We start from the raw sequence: 18,129 nt of genomic DNA on the forward strand, positions 1-18,129 counted from the left end.
CCGTCTCGCGCCCGACCGGAAGTCCCGCCCAGCACTCGCCCCGTCGCACACCCAGACCAGACCGGAAGTGCTACTGGGCGTTCGTTGGGTCGCGCGCTCACGCCGGAAGCCCCGCCCAGCGTCAGTCCGTCCGCGCCGGAAGGCCCTCCCCGAGCGGGCAGCACGCCGGCCGTCAGCCCTCCGGTAGGCCTCACGGTCGCGCGGCTCGCGGCTTCCGGCGTGGACTTGTGGCGTCACGCGGCGCCGTTGGGCATGCGCGCTGGAATCGAGCCGGCCGAGCGCGGACCCCGGTGTGCGACTTAGGGTCTCGGGTCGCAGACACTCGGTGCTGGGACCCAGGGCCGGGGCCCGCGTCTGCGGCTCAGAGTCGGGTGCTCGGGTCTGACATGGAAAGCAGCTAGGTGCTCGTGGAAATCAGGGTGACACAGACACGCACAGACACAAACACAGACACACAGACACACACAGACACACAGACACAAACACACACAGACATAGACACACGCACAGACACAGACAGACACACACACACAGACACACACACAGACACCCACACACATAGACAGACAGACACGCACAGACACACACACAGACACACACAGACACACAGATACACACAGATACACACCCCTGGCCGTGGGCGTGTCCCCCAGGAGCCCCAGGCTCTTCTGCAGGAGACTCAGCTCACAATTGATTTTCCTGTCGGGACACGGTGGCCTCGGTGGCCTCGCTGTGTCTTGCAGACAAGAGGCCTGGCTCATGCCCAGGCACCACAACGAAAAGCATGTAGAATGTTGGGGTTGCCCACTCCCCAATAACGGAACAAACTACTTTTGCACAACGCTGGGGCGTTTGCCTTGCATAGGGCTGATCTAGGACAGATCTTGGTTCGACCCCCTGCATCCCATGTGGTCCCCTGAGTCAGGAGCGATTTCTGAATGCATAGCCAAGAGTTAACCCCTGAGCGACACTGAGAGTGGCCCAAAAAAGAAAAAAAAAATAGTCTTGGGGCAATGGGCCAGAGAGAAGGAGCTCGAGTTGAGCCTGCTTTGCAAAGGAGGAATCCCAGGTTCAATCCCCAGAGCCGCGCTTAAGGGAACCTCCAATTCCTGAGCCAGGACTGGCCCTGGAAATCCAAAGATGAGCATGAGAAGGGAGGGTGTAGACTTTTCGCATGTGCTCAGACGTTGAAATGATTCTCTCAAAGACACTGTCCATCTCAGTAGGAGGCTGTTCCGTCGTCTTCAGCTCGTGGACGGCCAGTTAACAGCATGTCGGGAGAAGATGTCACCACTCTGGGCAATCTTTCCGAAGAGTCCGTGCTCTGGGACTCTCCCCTGTACATGGAAACCAACAGCACAACTTCAGACTTGGCTCAGGTTTGCCGGCTCTTCAGTTTTTGGCAGTGGGCAGGGTGCAGATTCACAGAATCCCTTCTCAGGGCCAGAGCAGTGGCACAAGTGGCAGGGCGTTTGCCTTGCACTTGCTAACCTAGGATGGACTGCACTTCAATCCCTCAGTATCACATATGGTCTCCCAAATGCTTTTTGGGTCACACCCGGCAGCACTCAGGGGCCATCCTGGCTCTACACTCAGGAATCGCCCCCGGCAGGCTCCAGGGACTCTATGGGATGCCAGGATTCGAACCATCGTCCTTCTGCATGCAAGCCAAACACCCCACCTCCATGCTATCTCGCCAGGAGTGATATTTGAGCGCATAGCCAGGAGTAACCCCTGAGCATTACCAGTGTAGCACAAAAAGCAAAACAAACAAAAAAGCAGAATTCGTTCTCCCAAGCATCCTGCTTAGGTTGGAGGATGTGGGAAGCAGGCTGCAGGAGGGCCCAGGACAGACACGTTGTTTCGTCACTTCGCAGACTCGTTCACATGCAGTGCGAAAACTGGTCGTTTCTGGCTGCATCATGAGGTGTTCAGCTGTTGCATTAAATAATTAATGATGGAGGTGGATGGATGGAGGGATTTTTCTCTGCCATCCCAGGCCACGTGGCTCCGCAATCCCCATTCAGCTGGAGGGTCCCAGGTTTAGGTGAATGGCGGAATCAGACTCATCCAGAGACAGGCATCAGGAAGCATCAGCTTTATTCATGCCCTATCCACCACATGTGTGGCCTATATCATAACCTCTTAAGCAATTGCTATTCTTAGCTAGCTCTGCATCTTAACTCCTTTCAGCCATCTTCCCTTTGACCTCCATGCTGGCCAAAGACCAAAAGGGCCAGACTAACCCCTGGGTCAAAGACTTTATCTACCTTTTCCAAGACCCCTCCCAGGAATGGGTGGGGTCTTGCAGGTAAGGTCAAGTTACCTAGGAAGAAAGGAGGGATGAGGCTTCATTCAGCCAGGGTACAGGGCCACGACAGCTCAGTCACAGAGGACAAGATTCTAAGAGGTGGTCCTGGTACAGCTTCCACTGAATCCGCAAATACGTAGTTCCCTACCGACACTCTGCCCCTCCGTCCTCTGAAAATTAAGCAGGTACACAATCATTTAGACATATCACACCTAATAGACCTCCTCACGCTTGTGTGCATGGAGAAACCAAAATCCCCTGCTGCTCACTTGTTTGTATCTCCACTTTCTCTCTGGTCTGGAACTGGACCTGCTGTAGAAATAGCACATCCCGGCTAGAACTTGTCTGTGCTGGAAATGGCGCATCCTAGCTCTGCAAAACTAACAGAAAGTTATGTGGTGGTTTTCAAAGGCCTTTTCGGAGATGCTTCTGGTATTTAAGGGCTTGATAAAAATAAAGTTTTATTTATACAGAATGAAATGAAGGCCCAACGGGAAAATGAAGGCGAACAACTCACACTCTCGGAAGAAATTTATAACACCCTGGACAACTTTTTAGGTGGTGAGTATCCCATGGCAACGGGCAGGCTGGACCTAAGATTTTCTTGTGTTTTTTGATGCTAATAGCAATAGCTGAGCACCATGCTCAGCACTTCTGTTGACTGGTCTGTGGACTAGGGTTGAGTTTAGCTTTTCTAGAGTCCACACTCCCTGCTATGCTCCTGGTGTGTGTATGTGGGGGGGGGGGCGTGTAGGAGTGGAGATAGATGGGGGGAACTGAGGCTCTTGTGCCTCTTTAAAAATACAGGCCTTTGCAACCTTGGACGGACACGAGTTCTATTCCTGGCATCCCATATCGTTCTCCAAGTCTGCAAGGAGTGATTTCTGAGTGCAGAGCCAGGAGGAGTCCCTGAGCGCCGCTGGGTGTGTCCCAAAAACAAAAATAAAACCAGCAAAAAATACAAATCTTGGCATGTCTGGGCATGTGCTCTGCCTCAAGGGCCACATCCCAACTCTAAAATAGTCCTTTCCTCATTAAATAAGGGCGACTTTCACTTCTCTCTTACAGATGAGAAGCAATAATCAGGGATCACTTCTGCTAACGGTGCCCATGTGTGGTGCTGCAGGTAGAACCTGTGTTGGCTCCATGCAAGGTAGAGACCTCACCTGCTGGCCTATCACTCTGGTTCCTTCTTTACTTTATCGGTAATTTTTTGGCCCATGTTTTTTTGTTTTTTTTGTTTTGTTTTTTTGTTTTGTTTTTTTTTTGGTTTTTGGGCCACACCCAGCGGTGCTCAGGGGTGACTCCTGGCTGTCTGCTCAGAAATAGCTCCTGGCAGGCACGGGGGACCATACGGGACACTGGGATTCAAACCAACCAACTTTGGTCCTGGATCACCTGCTTGCAAGGCAAACACCGCTGTGCTATCTCTCCGGGCCCAGCCCATGTTTTTGAGGTCCACTTTGTTTTCCAGGTTCTGCTTTAGTGTCTTCATTTTGTTTGAACAGGTCTTTGATTTTTTTCCGATTTTTTTTTCCCATCAATCTTCTTTTGCATGTATTGAATATCTCTTCCAAGGACCAGAGTGATAGCATACCAGTAGGGTGTTAGCCTTACATGCAACTGACCCGGGATAGACCCAGGTTCTATCCCTGGTATCCTATATGACCTCCCAGGAGCGATTTCTGAGAGCAAGGTCAGGAGTAACTGCTGTGTGTGGCCCCAAAACACCCCACCACCACCAAATAAACCTCTTCCAGTAGTTTTCTTGGGTCTGTGAGCTCTGAAGGCACCATTGGTCTGTCTTCTTCCTGGGATGGTGTTGCAAGTTCTGCTGTCCCTGTAACTTTCCTGGGTATCTGTCCCCATCCACTGAAGCAGCTGAAGTGCCCTTTGCTTTGCACTGGCCCACTGTTCTCTCCCAAAGTGCCGACTGTTTTCTCGGCATTTTCTTATGTGACGGCCTGTGTGCTGTCCCGGTGCAGTACTTGAACCATCTTGTTTGAAGCCACATGAGCTTTAACCCAACTCTTCCTTTATACCAGGTGCAGCCTGCCCTCTGCAGGCTGTATTTAGAAAAAGAAATCCCTGACAGTCTGAAACTGGGCACGTGGCCCAAGATCCCTACCAAGTCCTATTTTGACATTGGAGAGGGGATGTCAATGTATTTCGGATATCACAGCCTTGGGAGAACCCAGCGTCCCGCTAGGAAACCTGACCCAGACCTTCCGAGAATGCCTTCTTTGCGAAGCTCTGTTTGGGGGTCAGGGATTGTGACAAACAGCAAAGGGAATACTGCCGTGAGTGGGACCCAAGTGCTCCACTGTGGTCCAGTGAAGAAGCAGCCGGTCCGTGGTCCGAGCTCTGGTTGATCAAAGAATAGCATGCCTTGTGGTGCTTGTTAGTGCAAAGCCATGCCAATGCCAAACCATTAGTTGCTGACATGTTTCTAATTCTTCAGAGGCCTCCGTGGACGGTGTTATAAATAGCCGGATAGCACCCGGCCCAACGACCAGCTAATTCTTCCTTCTTCTCTGCCTCCTCAGACAGCCATGTGGAAGCTGGCTCCCAGACGGCAGTAACCCAGCCTGTCAGCAGCCACACGTCTCCCTTCAGTCAGTATGCACACCTGTGCAAATACCATTGCTTACAGGCCTTTCACGACGAGAATGTGGCATTCCCAGAGACTTGTCCCACGCGGGCTGACAACTTGCCCCATGCAGAAGGCCCTGTGCAGAAGGACACCTGCTGTGACGAGGCCTACTCCAAGGAAGCCAGCTCAAGGCAGGGGAGCATGGCTGCCAGTGAGAACATGCAGCCCAGTGTGCCTGTCAGACAGCTGCCCCGAAACAGGTCGCAGGCCCACAGCTGGGGGGACTCCCTGGAGTTTGTCCCCCCTCACAGCCAGCCTTGCAGCCACCTGAGTAAGGAAAGTGGATACTGGGTACCGAGTAGCCACGTGGACGGAGAGTAGCTTTGACCTGTGTCGTCCGAGTACTCTTAACACTTAGAACACTGATGGACGGGTGGGACTTGTGGCTATTGAAGGGGTTTGTCCTCTCAGAGTACCTGACCTCTGAGTCATTTCAGCAGTTCCAGGGACTGGGCGGGAGCCTGTGGGGTTGGGAGGTGAGGCGATGAAGAAGCATTTTCATTCAGTCAAGGAAGCAGGGAGATTTGCCCTTCTTGGGGGTCCTGGCTTTGTGTGGGCCTTTGGGCAAGGCAGTGTCTTCTCGGAGTGTTGAGCTGTGTGAACTTTGATATCTGCCGAATGAAATTGGCCGGTAGTGAGATTTACAGTAAGGAAAAGTAAGAAGAGGAAAACAGACCAAGGTGTCCCATTACCTACCACCAAAAACTGGGGGTCTGAAGAGCCTGCTGAGCTGGCTTGAGTGCAGGAGGCCCCAGTCTGATCCACATGTCCCCTGAGCACTATCAGCTGTGGCCCCAAGGCAAAAACAAAAAAGCTTTAGATGTTTCTGGGATTTTTCTTGCTGTCCAGAAAATACTTCTCACACCAAAGGGGTGTTTGCCCTCTGACTGCTTGGAACTGGACGGCACTCGTGTCCTTCAAGGCTCTCAGGGTCACTACATACGTAGTAGTTTTACTCTGAAAAGGGAAGTCATGGGAGTCAGGAACTGCAGTGGCGTGTGTCTGTCTCCGTCCCCAGGTGTCCTTTTCCCTTTGTCAGGAAGCAGCTTCCCAGAGAGATGATTTCTGGAGAATGACGATTGGACAAGCTCTTTGATTAGGATTCCCAGGTGCTCATACCACAAAGATGTCCTACATCTCTCATGTGTGCTGTGTGGTCTAAATGTGCTTTATAAAAAAGAAAGAAAGATGTGGGTTTTGTCTTAAACCAGGGGTCTCAAACTCGCGGCCCGTTGGCCATTTGCAGCCCTCCGTACGACTTTTTTTTTTTTTTTAGTTTTTTTTTAGTTTTTGGGCCACACCAGCGTTGCTCAGGGGTTACTCCTGGCTGTCTGCTCAGAAATAGCTCCTGGCAGGCATGGGGGACCATATGGGACAACGGGATTTGAACCAACCACCTTTGGTCCTGGATCAGCTGCTTGCAAGGCAAACGCCGCTGTGCTATCTCTCCAGGCCCTCCGTACGACATTTTGTGGCCCATGGCCGGCCTTCAAATATCGCAGTATTCTCGATAATTCGCTTACCGAATAATCGCAATAAAAATCGCATTAGTAAGAAAAAATAGCATTAAACATTCGCATACCCCGAGCAGTTCTGTTCGGGGTATGCAAATGTTTAATGCGATTTTTTATTGCGAATATTCGGTAAGCGAATAATCATGAATACTTTGCGCCTAGTGCCCGCTGTCCCTTTTTTTTTTTGTGAAATCCCTTATGCGGCTCTGCCTCACCTCGACTTTGCTTCCTGCGGCCCCCAGGTAAATTGAGAAATCCCTTATGCGGCCCTGCCTCACCCCGACTTTGCCTCCTGCGGCCCCCAGGTAAATTGAGTTTGAAACCCCTGTCTTAAACTAAAACAGAAGCAGAGCGATTGCACATTGGTAGGGCATTTGCCTTGCACGTGACCAACCCAGGATAGACCCAGGTTTGATCCACGGCATCCCATATGGTCCTCTGAGCCTGCCAGGAGTGATTTCTGAGCAGAGTCAGGAGTAACCTCGAGTTCTGCTGGGTGTGACCCAAAAACAAAAACAAACAAACTGGGTGTGGCAGGGCTGAGGATGTGTCTCAGCAGAGACACTGACAGTGGTCTTGCAAGTGGGAGGCCCAGACTGCTGTCCCCAGCAGTATGATAACATGTTGAGTAATGGGTCTGTGGTAGGTGTAAGTTGGTTCTTGGCATTGGCACTGAAGGACCTTTGCTGGGAGGTTGTCCGTAGGAACACAGATCAGGAAGCCCTGGAAGGGGCTGGGGTGTCCACTTGCTCTAATTCTGGGCTCTTTGCTCACCCTCTCTCACTTCACTCCATTTGCTGCTATTTACAGGTCGCTGGTTCTTCCCACAAGGTTCAGAATCTCAGGACGAGTTCCAGGATGGTGGTCAGGGTCCCTCAGGAGGCCATGGACGAGAACAGGGAGAATTCCAGGCACCCCTCCACCTGGTCCACAGGCACTTCCTGCAGTAAGGGCTTCTCCCGCCTCAAGGCCCTGAATTCTGACTCGGAGGGCAGCGAGGAGCATCCCCCGGAGGCTGCGGTGGAAGAGGAGGAGGAGGCGGGCCTGGCTTTGAACCAGGTCCTGCAGCACCTGCGGCTGGCCAACCGCGAGCAGCGCTCCCGCATCCAGAACCTGCAGTGCAACAACACGCAGCTGGAATGGAAGGTCACAGAGCTACAGGCCGCGGCTGCCAAGCAGCAGATGCTCGTGGGTGTTGTGGGCAATCTGAAGGAGAGCATGGAAGCGCTGATCGAGGACAAGTACCAGGCCGTGATAGAGAAGAATGAGGCCGAACACAGCCTACAGGAGCTGCATGCGGTCCTGGATGACACCCAGAAGCACCTCCAGGAGGCCCAGCAGGACAAGCAGACGCTGGAGCTCAAGCTCAAGACCGTCAAGGCCAGCTACGTGCACCTGCAGGAGAAGTACCTGGCGGAAGTGGAGGTGAGCGAGAGACTGAGCCTGAGCGCCCAGGAGGCAGAGGCCAAGCAACTGCAGCAGCTCCGAGGGGAGCTGGAGGAGTCGAAGTCCTGCACTCAGCACTTGCTGCAGAGGGAGAAGCAGGCACGTGAGCAGGAGCTGCTGGCCCTGCAGGAAGCGCTGCAGGAGCACCAGAAGGAAGACCAGAAGCAGCAGGCGCACGTGCAGTCCCGGCTGGAGGAGCTGGGGGCCCAGGTGGCAAGTCTGCAGAGTCTGTCAGAGAAGGAGACCACGCGGAGTCGCCAGCTGCAGGAGCAGATCCACCAGGTGGCGAAGGAAAATGCCAGACTGCAGCTGCAGGTGGCGAGCCAGCGCAGGCAATTGCCACCCTGGAGACCACTGGAGGAGCTCGAGTCTGACGGCACAAAGGCAGCCGCCCAGGTGGGCACAGGCCGTACAGAAGGGCCTCTTAGGACTGGGTGCGGAGTGCCCGGCAGGCTGGGGAAGCAGGACTGGAATCATGTGTGTTGATCCACAGAAAGCTCGTCGCAATAAACAGGGAAGATTAGGGGAATCTCCTTGGTTCCTGGTCACTTTGGAGTCACTGTTTCTCCCCTCCTGGTGGTCCTGGGGGCTTGGGGGCCGCCCCTTGGGTGCGAGTGTGTGAGGATCTTGTGAGGTTGCCCTTGAAAAAGAAGTTTGTTTATGAGTTTATTATCACTCAGTGTTAGTTCTGGGGCCTCATGTACTGAGCTCAGGGCTTAGCCTGAAGGGATCTAACTGAGGTCAGCTGATGCCGAGAAGTGCCTGGACACACACATCGCCCCCCATACCCTCCCTGGCCCAATGCAAACATTTTAGGGCTCTCAGTTCTCATTTCCAGCACTGTGGTTCCAGACACAAATAACTCATACCAGCAGACTACCCAGGGCCTTTGGTCATTGCTGAAGATAAAAGGGTCCTGGGGTGAAATTGGGGAATGTGTCCCCTATTCGGGTGACATGCCACAGCAGTGTTGGTTCATGGTCCAAATAGACACAGTCCCCGCCCCCAACACCACCCAGAATCCCCTACCTCTATTCCCTCAGAGCCCTTCTCCCCTCAGGCCTCACCACATCCCTTTTCTCAGCCTCCATTTGCTCAGCAGTTTGCTCAGAAAGTGGCGCTGGGTGTTTGTCTTCCCCAGCCTGCAGCAGACTGTGTTCGGGATGAAGCGCAGCCCCTGAGCCCCTCTCGTGGGCAGCAGGGAAGCCCAAGTCCCCCCTACACACGAAAGGATTCACCGCTGGCCGCCAAGATCCACAGCACCCTGGAACAGATGGTGCACTTCCTCGGCTGCCAGGTAGGGATGGCTCTCGCAGGCCTGCCTGGCCCCATCCTTCCTGTCCTGTCTTCCCAATCTGTCCACTGACACATCCACACGATGTTTTGGCCTCCCCACAGGGCCTCGGCTCTCCAGACTTGGACTCAGACTGGGGCAAGCACAGCTTGAGCGAGGACGAGTCGGTGGTGCAGAGGCGAAAGCGCTTCCAGCTGAAGAAGAAACTTTTAGATAAAGAGGTGCTGAACTCACCCTCCCTCTGCAAAGAAAAACGTTAAGGAGAAGGGGTGGCAACGTATGAGGAAATTCGTGAAGTAAAAGGCTTCCAAGGAGCGGGTTCTGGGGTGGGAGTGAGACCAGCTTTGCTTTGCCCATCGTTAGAGGTGGCATCTGTTACAGGGTTTAAGGCACTTTCCTTGCAAGCCATCAACCCCGTTTGATCCCTGGTACCACATACAGTCCCCTGAGGCAGTCCTGGGCATCTCTGCCCACTGCTGTTGCAGAACATTCATTTATCTGCCTCACCTGCTAAAAACGTTCTTCCTTTTTTTTTCCCACACCTGGAGGTACTCAGGGGTTATTGGGATGCCAGGAATCGAACCTGGGTCCATCTGTCCCAGGTCAACTGCATGCAAGGCAATTGCCCTACCGCTGTGCTATCTGGCCTCTAAAACTTTTGGAGAGTGTCTGGGCCAATCCAGAGCACTCAAGGCACTGTCCTGGTTCTGTCTCACCGTGACCCTTGTGGTTCCAGGGTCCAGATGTGGTGCCAGGGATGGAGTCTGGGTTGCTGCTAGAGGATGGGGTAGTGGGGAGGGGTCTGGACAGGGCTGACTTTGGAGCTGAGTGTGGGTGGCCCACGGCCTGGTCTTTGTCCTGTATGGTCCTCGTGGCTTCTGGCCTCTCCTCTGAGCTAAGCTGCTTCCTTTTCTTTCCTTCACAGCTGCTGAAACACAAAGAGAGAATCATGGTGTTCAAAGAGTTGGTTGCTCACAGAAAAGCATTTCCAGTCCAGGTGAGTCTTGTGTTTACCATGGATCATTTTTTTCCTCAGGGGTGACTCCTAGCTCTGCATCCAGGAATTACTACTGGTGATGCTTAGGGTATCATATTGGGATGCCAGGGACTGAACTTGGGTTGGCTGAATGCAAAGCAAACACCTTGTGGAAATTTCTCTTAGTTTCCACTCTTCGTATCTGTTTTCGGTATTGCACCTCTTTTTGTTTTTATCGTATCTTATCGTGTGTGTTGTTTCTATCCTGTTCACTCAGGAACCTTTATGGTCCAAGTACTTAGCCTCAAATGTGGAGTGGGAAGGGAAGGTGTGGGGAGTAAACACAGATGCCTCTGATCCCAGGTGGCAAACTTTGATTGGAGTGATGCAAGGAGCATCAGAGAAGTGCCCATCTTGCTGGAGTCCAGGCTGCAGATGTACCACCTGTTAAACCAGAAGGTGGATTTCCTGGTGAGTACACCCACATCCCCACCCCAAGCTACTTACTGTCTCCCCATCAGCCCTGGGCCCAGCAGGTCTGGAACAAAACGTTGTCCATTGATTTCTATTTCCCAGATGTTTGTCTGGAAAGGGGCCAGAGCAATAGTACAGCAGGGAGGGCAATTGCGTTGCACATGGCGGACATGGGTTCAGTTCCCAGAAACTCCTATGGTTCCCCAGTCCCCAAGGAGTGATTCCTATGCACTGAGCACAGCTGGGTGTGCCCCCCCCCCCAATAGAACCCAACAATATGGGGCCGGAGAGATAGCACAGCGGCAGAGCGTTTGCCTTGTATGCAGCTGACCGGGAAGGACCCGGTTCAATTCCCGGCATCCCATAAGGTCCCCCAGCCTGCCAGCGGTGATTTCTGAGTGCAGAGCCAGAAGTGACCCCTGAGCACTGCTGGGTGTGGCCCAAAAACTAATCAATCAATCAAACAATCAATAGGTGTTCTTATAGGTAAAGGCAGCATCATGAAGAAGAAACAATTCAGTGCTGAGGGTTGTGGTCGGGCCTTGCAACAAACAAACATATCAGCTCGCATCCTGCTGTTTCTCTGTAGATCACCAAGTTGGAAAGTCTAATGGCGTCCAAAAAGAGCCACTGCCACAGACTCATCGAGGAAAAGGACAAGTGTCAGAGACACGTGGGCAGTTTGACAGAGAAGGTACAGCTCAGGGTGGGAGGGTGGGTCCTACTTGGTGGTGCTCAGGACTCCTGTAGTGCGTTAGGGTGGTTTGGGATATGGAATAGGGGTCGGCCATGTGCAAGGCAAGAACCTTGGCCCCACTGCCCAAGGTACACCTTTTCTGATGGAAATGTTGTTCTTTCTTACTTTTGCCTTTTTTTTTTGGGGGGGTGCACACCCGTGACGTTCAGGGGTTACTACTAAACAGAGAAAAAGGGGAGATGCTCCTGGCTATGCTCTCAGAAATTGCTCCTGGCTCAGGGGACCATATGGGACCCCCGGGATCAAACCAGGTTCGTCCTGGATCTGCTGCGTGCAAGGCAAATGCCCCACTGCTGTGCTATTGCTCTGACCCCTCTTTCTTTCTTTTTTTTTTTTTGTTGTTGTTTTGGGGCCACACCTGGTGATTCTTAGGGGTTACTCCTGGTTCTGCTCTCGGAAATCAGTGATCATTCCTGGCAGGCTGGGGTACCCTATGGGATGGCAGGGATCAAGCCTGGATCAGCTGCGTTCAAGGTAAATGCCTCCCCACTGTGCTAATGCTCTGGCCTACTAAAATGATGTTCTTTCTGAAAGAGATGAGCAATGCCAGGAATGATCTGTGAGTGTAGAACCAGAAGTAAACCTTGAGTACAGCCAAGTTTGCTCAAAAACACACAAACAAAAAAAACTCCAAAAACCAACAAAACAAAAACAAAAAGAACATCAAAACAAAATAAAACAGAACCATGGGTGTAGAATGAGAAATCTTGACAATGAAAGAACTCAAGCTGTTGACCCCATTGTCACTGTTGTCTTTCAGTCCTCCAGGCTTTGTGGCATGCCCAGCCTCTCAGCAAGAGGGAGGCCTGGGGATTTGTGTGTGTGTGTGGGTTATCTTTTATGGAAGGTGACTTCCCCTTGGGGTGATTACAGATCCTCCTGAGCTCCAGTTCTGGTTCAGCATCTGGGCTGGCCCCAGCCAGTCTCAGGCCCATGGTGCTGACCATGGCCAGAACAGTGGTGTTTGGGCCAGCACTCAGAATTGCTGCTTTGTCCCCATCGGGAGTCCACAGAGGCAGGGGAGACTGGCTTCTTTCTCTCTGGATGGTGGCTTCCCTGTGTGGTCAGCACGAGAATTGTGTCTGACAGCATCTCTGGGTGTGGGATTAGGTGCTTAACCTGAAATAACTCCCAAAGCCCCTGGAACCGGAGGGTGTGTAACATCTGGCTTCCCTTCAAGGTGGCGTCCTACGAGGAGATCATCGAGTGTGCGGACCGGAGGCTTGCCGTCTCACACTCTCACATCACGCAGTAAGTCGACACGCTTCCTGCACGCTCAGCCCCTGCTGAGCAGCCTGTTTCCTGTTCTCTTTGGGGAAGCCCCCTCTCCTCCCTCATTCCCATCAGCATCTGTGCTGTCATGTCACCTCAGTGCTCGCTTTCATTTGAGGGGGAGGTCGGGAGTCGGGGGGGGGGGGGGAAATGTCAGATGTGCCTGGAGCCCTCTTGAGAGCCCAGTGAAATGATCTGCAGCACTTAGGACATGACTCCCCTTACAGTGAGGGTTTGCCCAGCAACGTCTGGGGTCCGCAGAGTCTGTGAGCGTGTCTGACGCTTCTTTTTCTCCACCTGCTCCCAAATTCACGGATGCTATGCAGGCCAAACCCCTGCTCTCACCTGAGACAGCTCCCCCAGAACAATCACTTTTCCTGCGTCGGGCCTTCTGGGCACAGGTGGCAGAGTGGGCAACTGGGCTCAGGAAGTCCATGTTTGCTTCTTCCTGAGAAGAGCATTTCCCGCTGAGCAACTTCCCGTGAGTGGCCCTGGCTGTGCCAGGGCCTGCTGTGGCATGGGAGTGTGGTCTGCGCCCATGGACAGCCTTACGGGAGCCTTCCACATGCCGTGGTACCTGTGCTTGCTGTCCACACAGCCAGCAGGCATTTGCTTGCTCCGTGTTTTAGCTCTTATGAATAAAGCCACTATGAACATTGTAGCAGGCAACGTCTTTATTGGAGTTTGGCGATAGTTTGGAAAAGACCCAGAATGGGATGGCCGGGCCGGGCCGGGCTGGGCAGCAGCTCTCGTTGCAGTTGCCAAGGAAGCTCCTGAGCTCTAAGGTGGTTGTCCTAGCGGTTGTCTTAGCAGGGAGGTGCCAGTGCAGTGCAGAACCCATGGCTGGCCCACAAGAGGCCCCGGGGTTCCGCCTCTCACACTTAGGGTCCCCCAAGCACTGCCGTGTACAGTGAGGCCCTGGGAGCCCACCCCACCCAGCACAGTGGCCCTTGAAGGAATATGTGTGCCCATTTATATCAACTAGGTTTGGGGAAATAGGAAGTCAGAAGGGAGGAGCAGGTAGGTGGTCATATGCTCAGGAATACAAATACAATCAGATTCCTCCCTGGAATAACCAGGAAAGCTCAGCCAGTGCATGCTCTCAGTCTCATGAAAGGTCACAAAACCATAACCCAGTGTTTACAGAATGATGGAGAGCTGTATGTTGGACTCTGTTTCAGGGCCCCAGTTATTCTTTTCGTTGGTATGTTTAGTGGCTGGATCCACCATAGGTAGGTGGTCAGGGGCCATGAAGCTGGGGACCTACTCCAGACCACCAGCAAGGCTCCAGTGAGTCTTAACATTTGGGTTTTGTTGGGAGGGCGTGGGGTGTGCTCGGTGCTCAAGTTCAATTTGGAAGCACTCAGAAGAACATTTCTGGTGCTGGGATTGGACTGGGATCGGTCACATACAAAGCAAGTTCCTGCGCCTCTTAACTCTGGCCCTTTCAGTACTAGATCAGAAACTTATTCCAGGGATTGTTTCAGTGATTCATTTCATCCCAGTGATTCATTTTAGTGTGTGTTGAAGAAGATTCTGGTATCTGAGTCCTAGAAACATCACTGTACTGGCTGCTAGTTGTGACCCCATGTCTGCGTTTACTTGGATGCTTTTTAGTGATGATCTGATGCCAAGACCCCTCTCCCAGGCACATGAGCTAGTGTGCCAGGTGGGCCATGGGCATCCCAGTGCCCACATCCAGCATGGGGCTCCCAACCTGTCCTGGAGCTCAGCCTGCCATTGGCTCTTCTCTCCAGAGTAATATTTCCACCCCAAATAGTTGCTGGCAGAGAATCCGCAAATCCGATAGGAGGGTGTGACCCCAAACAAAGGCGAAAGCAGTGACACCTGTAAGCCCAACAAAATCACCACATTGATTTACTTTGCCTCTTTGGGCCACAGCCAGCAATATTCAGGACTCACTTCTGGTCTGTGCCCAGGGATTAAACCCAGGTTGGCTGCATGAGAGGCAAGTGCTTTACTTGCTGCACTAGCTCTCCAGCCCCCAAACAGCTGCACTGGAATATGAACTAAGTTGTAAGTGAATACCACTGTACAGGCCAGTCACAGCTTGGAAGTACGTGTTTGGTTGCCACATACACGATAAGGAACATCCAGAACGAATAGTGCTCAAAACGCAATTGAGTTCAATCCTAGAAGTACAGCCCTGTCCCTTCTCCATGCCATCTCAGAGCAAATCTTACATGTTGATGTGCAAAGTCGACTCGTTGTAAAATTCCACCGTTTCTTCCTTCAGTTTGGAAGAGAGAAACAAACATTTGGAGAATTTGATCAGGAGACCTAGAGAGAGAGCCAGGAAACGAAGGTGAGTGTGTCTTTTTCTAAGAAACAGTGCTCTGGCTTTAAAAACCGTGCAACTGGTAGCAGTGCAGCACAGAAAACTTTCTGCTCACACAAAGGAGAAACAACCCGCTCGCTGTAAGCCTGCTTGGCAGGAGTGCTGGGGTGGGCCCTCCCTAGTCAGTTCCTGGGTCTCAGGCACTCCTGCTCCTCTGAGGAAGACTCGGGAAGGCAGGGAAGCAGAATTCTGTCCTCTGTCCTCGTCTTTCTGCCGGTGCCAGTCTCAGAACCACATTGGCTCACCCTTGTGGCCTATTTTGGGAGTTCGTTAGCATAGAGGCTCTGGTGTCTGTGTGCAAACCCCTTTCGCAGATCTGCTCTTCTGAAGCGATGGGACAATCGACCTTTCCCTGTGGTGGGACACGGTGATCTGGCGCCCCCACCCCAGAGTGTCGCGGGAGCTCAGTGGGGCTCCTTCTCCTCTTGCTGTGCTCCTTGTTGGGGTGAGGATACGCACAGTGCTGTGATAGCTGTCCCCAAGCCTCCACCTACAGCAGCAAGACCTGGCTCTAGTGTAAGAGCACAGATCTGTCCTGCGTTGCCGAGTGCGCAGTTGGTTTCTGGAATCGCTCTCAGAAGGCCCTTTGCGTGTCTTGCTGCTCCGGACATTTGCTCCCAGTGCCTCTCCCAGGGAGGGGGCGAGCATCTAGCTCAGGCTGCCACAGCTTCCCTGACCCCTGCATCGGCTGCTGAGGCTTTGGGGGGTGGTGGGAGACTTCTCATTCAGCCCTAGAGCCTGCAGTTGCCCCACCAGTAGGATCCTGTCAGCAGCTCTGTCCCGTCTGGGCTCAGGATCTCACAGTCTGGCCACAGCTGTGTTTTTTGTTCTTTTGCTCTCGTAGCAGTGTGGGAGGTTTTCACAGCAGGCTGGGAACAGCGGCATCTTATTTAAGTCTTACTTAACCAGGAACAACAGTCACCCACTGAGAAACTTTAACCTAGTCCCTCTGGTTTTCGTCCTGGTCACGCCTAGTCCTTCTGGATTTCTTCCTGCCCTCTGACCCTCCCTGGAAGCTGGTAGAAATGGATTCTATGGCGCACCAGGGCCTGGAGGGCAGGCTCTGCACGCAGACATCGAATTTAGTCCTCCCACTCTGCTCCCTGCCAAGAGACTGTACCGCAGTTAAGTGCAAGCCTGGCAAGTGGCCAACCTAGGTTCCATTTCCAGCACCGTGCGGTTCTCTGAGCATCAGAGGTGCAGGTCTGGAAGCCCAGCACTGCCAGGTGGGCCTAGGATCCCTGACATCATGGGGCCTCAGCAGCAGTGCCATGCTTGTGAACCCTGGCAGTGACCCACCAGCCTGGGCTCCTAGGGAACACCCCCAAATCACAGTAGAGGGGTCAGAGCAGTCGTACGGGGGTAGCGCATTTGCCTTGCATACAGCTGACTTGGGTTCAATCCCTGGCATCCCATACAGTCCCCCTGCTATGAGGAATTCCTGAGCAGAGGCAGGAGTAATGATACTTGATACTTTTTTTTGTTGTTTTTTTTCAGGCCACACCTGTTTGATGCTCAGGGGTTACTCCTGGCTAAGTGCTCAGAAATTGCCCCTGACTTGGGGGGGACCCATATGGGATGCCGGGGGATCGAATCACGGTCCCGCGGTCCTTCCTTGGCTAGCGCTGGCAAGGCAGACACCTTACCTCTAGTGCCACCTCACTGGCCCCAAAACTTTTTTGCTCGTTTTTTTTTGGGGGGGGGCCCACAGTGGTGACACTCAGGGGTTACTCCTGGCTATGTGCTCAGATATTGCTCCTGGCTTTGGGGGACTCTATGGGACGCTGGGGATTGAACCCAGTCTGTCTGTCCTGGGTCAGCCACGTGCAAGGCAAACGCCCTCCTGCTGTGCTATTGCTCCAGCCCCTTTTGCTCATCTTTTAAGATTTTTCTTTGAACAGTTGGGCTGGGGCTCCCCTGGGGCCAGTGTTGTGACCCTGCCCACCCGAGCACACAGCAGCCCCGGGAGCCTTTGAATTCTCCTCTGCCGCCTTTGCTGACTGTTCATTCTTTCCCACAGGATGCGGGGACTGAAGGCATAGCCCAGAGTCACTAGCGGGGAAGATGGTGCCACGGACGAGCACTGCCCAGAGTCCCATTCCCGTGTAACCCAGCAAGCAGCAATAACCGGGTACAGCCTCCATGTGGGACTCCTGAGTGCTGTGTGCTGCCGCCCGCCTCGCCCCAGCCGCTTCCTTCGAACGACACTCTTCACGCTGGTCCCCCCACCCCTCCAACCCAGCAGTCGGGTAGTTGAGGGGGCGCCTGCCCCCACGTCTGACATCACCCCCGCCTCTGCCTCTGTGGCAGGAGGTGGTGTCACCGGCCATCATGCTGGCACTCCGCCGCACCTTGTGGACAGATCTGGGCGCAGGTGCCAGAGAGCGATGTAGGGGGCGGCTGGGATGCTGTGCGGCCGGGCAGTGCCTGGGCACCGAGTGGGAGGGGCCAGATCTGGAATAGGATGGATCGTGCTGTCCACAGTCGGCCGCTGAGGCCAGACTGGGCAGTCCGGGCCGCAACCGGCGGTGCCCACCCAGCGGCGGGGCTGCTTGCTGCCCTGGGGCGTCGAGACCTCTGTGCGCCCGCTTGCAGGCCGTGTCCTTGGAGAGCGGCCGAGTGGTCCGCTGAGGGGTCCCCCGTGGGCGTGGACGCCACAGGCCGGGGAGCCAGGGCGGACGTGTCCTGAGGAAGGGGCCTCGCGCGTGGCCCGCCCGGGTCCCTGGAGCGCTCTGGGTGGGTCTTCGCGCACGTGCACACAGCCCCGAGCGAGGCCGGAGATGGTGCCCACGGTCGCAGCGGGAGGGACTTCTGTGGGCCACTGAGGCTGGCTGACTGGCTGGACTGACTGACTGGGCTGACTGGCTGGACTGAGTGGACTGACTGACTGGACTGTGTGGACTGATCGACTTGAGTGGACTGACTGAGTGGACTGACTGACGGACTGACTGGACTGTGTGGACTGACCGACTTGAGTGGACTGACTGACTGACGGACTGGCTGGCTGACTGACTCTGGATTGACTGGGCTGACTGACTGTCTGGACTCGACTGTGTGGAGTGACTGATTTGAC

The 18,129-nt window shown here is 53.8% G+C and overlaps 2 protein-coding genes across 2 annotated transcripts in view; both read left to right on the forward strand.

The window, feature by feature from the left end:
• Nucleotides 1-18,129, forward strand: part of SLC35B3 (solute carrier family 35 member B3) — a 301,880-nt gene that overhangs the window by 250,317 nt on the left and 33,434 nt on the right. The window lies entirely within an intron of this gene.
• Nucleotides 1,272-17,098, forward strand: CAGE1 (cancer antigen 1). Its single transcript, XM_049765200.1, has 13 exons — nucleotides 1,272-1,379; nucleotides 2,785-2,872; nucleotides 4,858-5,235; nucleotides 5,376-5,440; nucleotides 7,289-8,320; nucleotides 9,066-9,221; nucleotides 9,323-9,439; nucleotides 10,144-10,224; nucleotides 10,558-10,665; nucleotides 11,258-11,362; nucleotides 12,606-12,676; nucleotides 14,955-15,023; nucleotides 17,077-17,098. The coding sequence occupies exons 1-13, from the start codon at nucleotides 1,272-1,274 to the stop codon at nucleotides 17,096-17,098; spliced, it is 2,400 nt and encodes a 799-aa protein (XP_049621157.1).

This window comes from Suncus etruscus, chromosome 18, assembly GCF_024139225.1.
Source record: "Suncus etruscus isolate mSunEtr1 chromosome 18, mSunEtr1.pri.cur, whole genome shotgun sequence".
In the NCBI taxonomy this organism is placed as follows: Eukaryota; Metazoa; Chordata; class Mammalia; order Eulipotyphla; family Soricidae; genus Suncus; species Suncus etruscus.

Excerpts from the sequence above, each read along its gene's own strand:
- CAGE1 (XM_049765200.1), top strand. The coding sequence starts at position 1,272 with ATGTCGGGAGAAGATGTCACCACTCTGGGCAATCTTTCCGAAGAGTCC. Across the intron at positions 5,236-5,375 it reads CCAGCCTTGCAGCCACCTGA|AGTACCTGACCTCTGAGTCA; the intron begins GTAAGGAAAGTG and ends TTGTCCTCTCAG. Across the intron at positions 9,440-10,143 it reads AGAAACTTTTAGATAAAGAG|CTGCTGAAACACAAAGAGAG; the intron begins GTGCTGAACTCA and ends TTTCCTTCACAG.